The sequence below is a fragment of the Salvelinus fontinalis genome, chromosome 34, assembly GCF_029448725.1.
Source record: "Salvelinus fontinalis isolate EN_2023a chromosome 34, ASM2944872v1, whole genome shotgun sequence".
NCBI classification, from domain to species: Eukaryota; Metazoa; Chordata; class Actinopteri; order Salmoniformes; family Salmonidae; genus Salvelinus; species Salvelinus fontinalis.
The window spans coordinates 16,719,244-16,728,497 of NC_074698.1; the positions used below are offsets into that span (position 1 = coordinate 16,719,244).

General features: G+C 42.4%; 1 protein-coding gene across 3 annotated transcripts; it reads left to right on the plus strand.

The window, feature by feature from the left end:
- Positions 1–1,323: 1,323 nt before the first annotated feature.
- LOC129833307 (target of Myb1 membrane trafficking protein-like) lies at positions 1,324–8,672 on the plus strand. Of its 3 annotated transcripts, XM_055897809.1 has the most exons (16): positions 1,324–1,447; positions 2,880–2,964; positions 3,068–3,146; positions 3,258–3,407; positions 3,521–3,655; positions 3,815–3,946; positions 4,209–4,325; positions 4,470–4,603; positions 5,203–5,230; positions 5,340–5,463; positions 5,549–5,612; positions 6,030–6,099; positions 6,457–6,525; positions 7,196–7,255; positions 7,489–7,528; positions 7,704–8,672. In XM_055897809.1, exons 1-16 carry the CDS (start codon positions 1,396–1,398, stop codon positions 7,799–7,801), a joined length of 1,437 nt encoding a protein of 478 aa, XP_055753784.1. In that variant the 5' UTR covers positions 1,324–1,395; the 3' UTR covers positions 7,802–8,672. The 3 variants fall into 3 exon arrangements, with proteins under 3 accessions (XP_055753784.1, XP_055753786.1, XP_055753787.1); XM_055897811.1 differs by lacking the exon at positions 6,457–6,525; XM_055897812.1 differs by lacking the exon at positions 3,815–3,946.
- Positions 8,673–9,254: the final 582 nt, after the last annotated feature.

Here is a 9,254-nt window from a genome sequence, read left to right on the forward strand (position 1 = left end):
TCAGTGACTTTCAACATGGCACCGTCAAAGGATGCCACCTTTCCAACAAGTCAGTTTGTTAAATTTCTGCCCTGGTAGAGCTGCCCCAGTCAACTGTAAGTGCTGTTATTGTGAAGTGGAAATGTCTAGGAGCAACAGCGGCTCAGTCGCAAAGTGGTAGGCCACACAAGCTCACAGAACAGGACCGCAGAGTGTTGAAGCACGTAACGTGTAAAAATGGTCTGTTCTCGGTTGCAACACTCACTACATAGTTCCAAACTGCCTCTGGAAGCAATGTCAGCACAAGAACTGTTCGTCGGGAGCTTCGTGAAATAGGTTTACATGGCCGAGCAGCAGCACATAAGCCTAAGACCATTATGCGCAATGCCAAGTGTTGCCGCCAATGGACTCAGGAGAAGTCGAAACACGTTCTCTGGAGTGATGAATCACGTTTCACCATCTGGCAGTCCGACGGACGAATCTGGGTTTGGTGGGTGCCAGTAGAATGTAACCTGCCCCAATGCATACTGTCAATTGTAAAATTTGGTGGAGAAGGAATAATGGTCTGGGGCTGTTTTTCATGGTACGGGTTAGGCCCCTTAGTTCCAGTGAAGGGAAATCTTAACGCTACAGGATACAATGGCATCCTGGACAAATCTGTGCTTCCAACTTTGTGGCAACAATTTGAGGAAGGTTCTTTCCTGTTTCTGCATGACAATGCCCCCATGCACAAAGCGAGGTCCATACAGAAATGGTTTCTCAAGGTCGGTGTGGAAGAACTTGACTGGCCTGCACAGAGCCCTGACCTCAACTCATCGAACACATTTGGAATGAATTGGAACGCCGACTGTGAGCCAGGCCTAATTGCCCAACATCAGTGCCTGACCTCACTAATGCTCTTGTGCCAGCAAGTTCCAGCAGCAATGTTCCAACATCTAGTGGAAAGCCTTCCCAGAAGAGTGGAGGCTGTTATAGCAGCAAAGGGGGGACCAACTCCATATTAATGCCCATGATTTTGGAACGAGAGGTTTGACGAGCAGGTGTCCACATACTTTTTCTCGTGTAGTGTAGCTTCATAGTCCACGTATTTTGATGGCTGGGGTAGAATGTTTAGATGGTTTATAGTTTAGTCCATAGCTAAATAGTTGTTGTTTTTGTCCCTCTGTGCAAATGTTCTGGTGGCCCTATTGTAGGCTACCCTATCATTCTGAATGTATTAATATGGTCTCATTTTATGCAATGTATAAATTCCCAATTAGTAGACAATAATGTTCAGTGAATGTAACTTTCACTTTAACAGATGACGTAACCTAAATTAATTCAATTTGTGCTGCTTCAGTTTTTTGCGAGAACTCCTCTGCTGTGGAAACGAACGAAGCGCAGTTCTGGATTTTGGTTTGACTGGTAGAAAGAAGGATGGAGTTTCTGACAGGGAACCCGTTTACTACACCGGTGGGCCAGCGAATAGGTAATTGTTACATTTTAACTAATAAAGTAGGTTTATAGTGGTTTGGCAGGTGAGTTTGTAGATAGTTTACATTGTTGCATCGGACATGACTCGCTACAAGACATTGGTAGGCTACTGTTGGAAAACAGACGCTATCACTCCATAAAACACCACTAGATAATCCGTAGGCTATCGAAAGGGAAATTGGCGTTATTGGTTATGTATTTAATAAGAAACGAAACTGTGACAATTGCTTGTTTATAGTTAGTTAATTGATCAAGATTGACAGTACAAGAAGAGATTAGATTACGCTATTGACACTTGCACCGCACAATAATACCCTAGAGGCGGGTTTACAGTGTTTTAATCCTCAATTTAATTGGCCAGTTTGGGTATTGTTGGTGGTCTATAGACCAATCGTTTGGCAAGCTCTGGGTGGGGCGGTGAAAATTGTTCCCTTCCTTCGTGACCTAATTTTAATAAAGGGGCATTTATTAAAGGGCCAATGCAGCCATTTTTATCTCGATATCAAATCATTTCCGTGTAACCATGCAGTACCTTACTGTGAATGTTTTAAATTAAAATTGTCAAAAATAAACAATTTACTTCGTAGCAAAGAGCAATTTCTCAAGCAATAATTTTGCTAGGACTGGGAGAGGAAAACTAGCTGTTTTTTGCAGAGGTTTGGAACTCTTTCTTATTAATATATTAACTAATTTACCAGGTAGACCAAAACGCCATCCCACCAAAACAGGCAACAATTTCAGGTAGACTTTTCAAACATCTATTACACTAAAAGGTCATTATCATTTTCACAATAGTACACTGTATTATTTCCACCTAATAGTGTGAAAATATATATCAAACACAGGTAAATCACATTTTTGACTGCACTGGGCCTTTAAGAAATAATAGAATAACATGCATACTGTAGATGTTTCATAGTGAGTAACATTGCTGATTTAATCATTAATCTGCTTGCCAACTTGTTTTTATGTAGACTACAATGGCCTACTATTTTATCTTATAAGCTTGAAAATTCCCCCGTGATGTAATTATAGATGGAAAAACAATCTGCCTATTTTAATGTATATGACCACAATGAGACGGTACAAGTAGGAGAGGTTGTTCTACTTTCTCAACTGAGCTAAATCCTCTTTCTATCCCCTCCTATTCTGAGGAATGAAGACAGAACATTTTAAATTGTTTAATAAGCGTCTGCTAAGGAACCTAATGCTGGTCACATGAACCAGTCAGTTGAATGGAGAAAGAATGAGTTTGACAAACAAAAAGGGATTTAACTCGCATGGATGAGTAGAGGCATCAGCAAAGTAGGCTAATAAACAACTATTGAGAGTTGTGTTATGAGGCAGAGACCGTTTCACAGTGACTATGTCTTCCAGATAATTTTATGCAAAATGAAGTGCAATGTCTCAATTGTTTTTGTTCTCAGAATATGCAACCAGTTCCAGTCTCCAGTCGGAGGACTGGGCCCTCAACATGGACATCTGTGACATCATCAATGAGACAGAGGAGGGGTGTGTATCCTCTGTTGACATAATGGGCAGTTTTTTCCTTTGACAGCTTACTGTATTGTGCTCTTGTTGTTTGAAGTTGATTGTTTACCTACAATGATTACAGGCCTAGAGATGCATACAAAGCAATAAAGAAGAGGATTGTTGGAAACAAGAACTTCAGAGAGGTCATGCTGGCATTGACTGTGAGTGTCACATTTACCTCTCTCATTCACCATACTTTTTCCTTTTCTTCATGAACTTGTAACCTAACTTTCTTTCTCGCTCCATCTCTCTTATGTCATGTTGGTTCTCAGGTACTGGAAGCGTGTGTGAAGAACTGTGGCCACAGGTTCCATGTGCTAGTCTCAACCAGGGAGTTTGTTGAGGGGGTTCTGGTCAGGTCCATCTTACCCAAGAACAATCCCCCTCTGGTCCTGCATGACAGGGTGCTCAGCCTTATACAGGTGAGAGATGGCATTGGTACTCATACCTTCAGTAAGTCACAGAGCTGTGTTGGAATTGACTGCTAGCTATTGTCGGGTGTGTGCTGTTTATGATGTGTTTGTCTATTGTTCAGGCATGGGCAGACGCATTCCGCAGCTCGCCAGCTCTGACGGGCGTAGTCTCTGTATACGAGGACCTGAGACGGAAAGGACTGGAGTTCCCCATGACTGAACTAGACGGATACTCCCCCATTCACACTCCAAATAGGGTATGCCTTCAAACAATGACTGGTGAAAATGCATGCATGCATTTCCTCACTGACAAATACAGAGTACAACTTTCTGCTAAACCTCTCTAAAGCTGTTTTAACTCCCTACTCCCTAACACTAGTCTCTAACTCAATTGGTCCCTGTGCTCTGTCCACCAGACTGTGCCTGATAACGGGCCTACTGTCACTGTATCTGCTGCACCCTCATCCCCCAGGCCTGTCCCCATATCACCACAGCTTCCTGCATCCCAACAGAGTGGGCAGGGACCCCTCACCTTCACACCTTATCAGGTGATTGGAACGCTCCCGTCATACAGGGGCCTCTAAAATGGCATGGCTTTTATTTTAGTAACACAACAATCTTTTGCATGCAGGCTGAATTCACTCCAGGGCATTACTTTAAAATCCAATTACCTTGTGCACTGTGGATGTTTCACAGTTACTTGTTTCACATTCAGAATTTATAATAAAAGTTGATGCTTTACCGTATTATGCCAACCCCACCCCACACAATTTAGCATATGAGTGCTGATGCCATTGACTCCTATTCCAGGTTAAAAAGTTGAAGACCGACCTAGGAGTGGTTCGAGGTAACCTGACAGTGATGTCAGATATGATGTCTCAACTGGATCCAGCAACAGCCAAGAATTCAGACACAGAGCTGCTTCAGGTTAGTTGGTTCACTCGCTGGGCTCTCTCTATGGCTGTCCATCCGTGGCTGTGACACATGTCATCTGTTTGTATCCATCTCTCTTTTGTCCATTGCTGTCTTTTCACTGACTCTGTATATCCTGCTCTCTCTGTCTGTCAGTAGGAGTTGTATGCAGCATGTAAAGACATGCAGGATAAGATAATGGAGCTGGTCCCAAGACTCAGTGAGGAGAAACTGACCGAGGAGCTGCTGGTTGTCAATGATGAAATCAATGCCACATTCACTCGCTACCAGAGGTATTGTCCTAAATTATCAACATCAGATACAGTCAATAATTCTTGCTATGGGCCTCCCGGGTGGCGCAGTGGTCTAGGGCACTGCATTGCAGTGCTAACTGCGCCACCAGAGTCTCTGGGTTCGCGCCCAGGCTCTGTCGCAGCCGGCCGCGACCGGGAGGTCCGTGGGGCGACGCACAATTGGCATAGCGTCGTCCGGGTTAGGGAGGGTTTGGCCGGTAGGGATATCCTTGTCTCATCGCGCTCCAGCGACTCCTGTGGCGGGCCGGGCGCAGTGCGCGCCAACCAAGGGGGCCAGGTACACGGTGTTTCCTCCGACACATTGGTGCGGCTGGCTTCCGGGTTGGAGGCGCGCTGTGTTAAGAAGCAGTACGGCTGGTTGGGTTGTGCTTCGGAGGACGCATGGCTTTCGACCTTCGTCTCTCCCGAGCCCGTACGGGAGTTGTAGCGATGAGACAAGGTAGTAATTACTAGCGATTGGATACCACGAAAATTGGGGAGAAAATGGGATAAAATTTAAATAAAATTAAAAATTAAAAAAAATAATAATAATAATTCTTGCTATGATAGCAGTATGATTTTCATTATTTCCTTTCCAGGTTTCAGAGACAAAGAGCTACACAGCAGGTAAGTGCTTTTTCTTAAGGATCTGTGGTCCTTTACCCTCATCACAAATGCATGTTTGGAAGAGAAATATGTACTGTTCAAGTTCTTCACATTTTTCCCAATCGCCTAGAGCCCGACCTACGTCAACCTTATTGACCTCAGCGCAGCAATCAAGCCTGTTGTTACAGCTCCCACCCACAGCCATCTCAGCCGATCAACAGTGGACACAGTGTCTAGTCAGATGACAGGACTCAGTAAGTAACTACAGTGTTCCTCTGATAGAGGTTCTCAATGTGTCTCTATAGTACAATTCATTCTCTTACCCTGTTTTCCACATAGGTATGAGGGAATTCGATGACTTTGCACAGAACAGGAGCATCTCACAGACACAACTTAGACCGAGGTAATAGACAGCTCCCGAGGTATAACAAATGGACTAGTGCTGTTGTCTTGTCACTCCCTGGCCTGTTTAGGTAATAACAGTCCTGCTCCAGCTAAGCTGGTGCACTAGTCTAGACCGGAAGTGAACCTGACTGGCTCAGGATGGCTGCTTATCTCTCTCAAGATATTTGTGCCCTTCATTCGGTCAATAAGGATTATGAATGGAGTCTGACATGAACTGCAAGCTTACATAGCTAGTGAGAAAACTGCAAACATTTGCAATACAAATGTTGAAGGAATGTTCCTCCACTGTATTTGGTTTTCCAATAAAGTTGTTCATACTTTGGCCAATGGTTACTTGTGGAGATGGCTATTATTCTACTACTATATGTACACTGTAAACAGCATAATTTTCTAAGCAGTGAGATGTGTGTTTCAGTGAGCGAAATGAAGGTGTTGCCGACAGTCTGACTCAAGCACAGAACACCAGATTACACAACAATGAAACGGTCAGTAACCCCAGAATGATTTAACCCAGGACAGATTTGAAAAGATGTTTGTTTAGGAAGGGCATTGCTTGTGTCCATGGAGTCCTTATGCCCTGTGGAGTGTTACTAAGTGTCACTAATATGTACAATAACCCTGTGTCTTAGGTAATGTGTTGGTCTGCCCTGCCTCTATATGTGTAAACAATGTTCTGTGTCCTGCCACAATTTCACATGCAAAATTGGCAATTTTGTTAGTGCTATAAGATTGTCTGTCTCTGTTTTGTCTCCTTGTTCATACATAACCCAATGATTTTGTGTTATGGCATACATGTCTACCGGTATCTTTGTTCATAAATAAAAATGTCTATCTGTATAAAGGGTGACAGCCCAGACTCCACCACCCTCAGCTCCTCGACACAGTTTGATTGGATGATGGAAAAGGGAATGGTCGGTCTGATTGGCTGGCACAGTGCCAAATCATTTGCATTCTACCCCTGGGGCTTATGCTGGGATGTTTTGCATTCAAGCATGTTTAGTGTGTATTTAATGAATGATTGTTTCCTTTCCGTCTTTGTACTGAGATGGTTGTATGATCCTTTTTCCTGTGTGCCTGATCTGGTTATTTTTTAGCTTACTTTGATTTTTGCATTCATGTGTTGAGTGTTATAAGTGTTCATTTCTGAAACTGATAGATGGTGTGTATTGGCACATCTTAAAGGGATACTTCTGGATTTTGGCAATGAGGCCCTTTATCTACTTCCCCAGAGCCATATGAACTCGTGAATACCATTTTTGTCTGTGTCCAAAATGGCCTTATTGCCAAAATCTCCAAGTATCCCTTTTAAATCAAACTCTTCTGAATCATTACTATACTTGCTAATTTACTCCCGTTATGTTTTTCCTGCCGTACCTTTGGTGTGGTGGATGGATCCTTAGTTTCCCCTGTCTAAAATAAACTGGTTTCAATCAGAATACTAGGGGTCAGCATGTTTGAATGGTGGTTGTGTAGATTGCCCAAGAAAAATCTAATGGTAATGGTACTCCAGAGTCTGGTCATCACAAGAAAACAGTGGCTTACAGTAAATCCTGACAGTAACCTCTTGCCTAACTCCCCCAGATCCCTGTGAGTCAGACGTCTGTGATGGATGACATTGAGAAGTGGCTGGATGTGGACGAGGTGGGTCACTGTTAGCATTCACTCATTATCATGGTGTACAAGCAGAGTCCAACTTGGTTCCATGTTGTGCCAGTCCTTGCACCCCCTCTCTAATTTGGTTTTATGGACTTTATGCTTTACCCCAGCAAATGTAACATTCCTGAATTCTTGAAAATATTCAATTTTGTTTGGACATGTAACTTTTGGCGTGAACACAACAGTCATGGCTTTCATGTGTGTTATGTGTATCACAGGAGGACGACATGGCTGATTCAGAGGGTGTGACTAGTGAGGGTGAGCTTCTATTTCTTAGTTCCTCATCCAGCTCTCATCCACTCCCTGGGTATCGCTATGTAGATCCAACAACAGTTTAGTTTGCTTCCTTGTACTATTACAAAGTCCTGAGTAATCACTTTTTGAGACCAACAAAGCCCGCCTAAGGTAACTTCTCCTTCTCCCTCCTTTTTAGAGTTTGACAGGTTTCTGGCAGAAAGAGTGAGAGCAGCGGAGCGACTCCCGTCCCTGAAAGCTTCTTCTCGTGACGACAACAACCACTCAGAATCATAGGCCAAGCCACAACCTGTCACACAACCAATGCCATTTTCCCAAATAGTGTGAGAGGACTGAACTGTGTGAATGTATGATTAGCACATACAGTGAGCAAATGACTGGTGGGAACAACACCTCCTGACAATTGGGTTGTGCTACTGACACTCAGGTACATTACAGAACTACTTTATGTTCAACTCTCCTGGGTTAAGGTCTTCATCTAGTATGTTTAATGTATATTTTTATGTTAAGGCTAAGTGAACTTGGACCAAGTGTTTTTAACTTACACTAAAAGAGTGCTTTATGATAAGAACTTAAGTCATCCAGTGCCACTATGTATATGGATATCCAGTTGAGGAGGCTGGTGGGAGGAGCTATAGGAGGATCGGCTTATTATAATGGCTGGCATGGAGTCAAACGTGGTTTCCTTATGTTTGGTACTGTTCCATTTATTCCATTCTAGACATTATAATGAGCCTGTCCTCGTATAGCTCCTCCCACCAGCCTCTGGTATGGCTGCGGATACAAACATTTGCACAATGATTAAGTTTAATTCCTGTTATGTTTCTTAGAAGAGAATGGAATATGCCCAATATTTTCAGATGAACATTGAATGGTGTGCATTCCAGAAAATGCAGGCATGATAAACACAATGTTTGTAGATTGCAATAAGATATAATTAGGGGAAATGAATTATGTGATGCTCATGATGAATCCCATTTGTAATACAGAACACTTTTAGGAAGAGCAATACAAACCTAATTGTTTCTGGAGTACTTGAAGTTTATCAAATGTTACACAATGTCAATCAAGAACTTGTTCTCAACTGGCCTACAAGGTTAAATAAAAAATGAAATACGTTAATATTAAACACAGATGAAGTCTTAAAGATAGTTTGCTTTTATTCACTCTGGGAGATGAGGAGTTCAGCGTGTGGTCTGATTTCATGGTTCTGCAAATATGACTGATTTCTGTGTTTGTAAAATTGGTATACCATAATTCCACTAGTCTGTGAATAGCACAAAAGGTTTTGCAGTTTCCAATGTCATTTAAAAAAGCATGTTGAATCTGTCAAGTACTTACAGGAGTGATAATGCTTTTGTCATATCAACTTTAAAGGTGTCTGAAGAAACTGGGATGCCATAGCTTTTACATGGAACAGCAAAGGGCTGAGAGGAGCTCCAAACAGCTGGGGCAAGGGGAAGTTGAACTATGTCTTTTTTCCTGATATAAGGAATTGATATCCCAAGTTCAACGTTCTAAAAACGATCGTGCCTAAAACCAAGGTATGGAAGAGGCAATTTAGAAATGCGTTGTGAAGTACTGCATTTTGATCTGTAAATCTCTATTCTGCATGGTATCTAAACTATAATGAACTAAAATATAAATTATGATTTTACTGAGTTACAATTCATATGGAAATCAGTAAATGTAATTAGGCCCTAATCTATGGATATCACATGAATGGGCA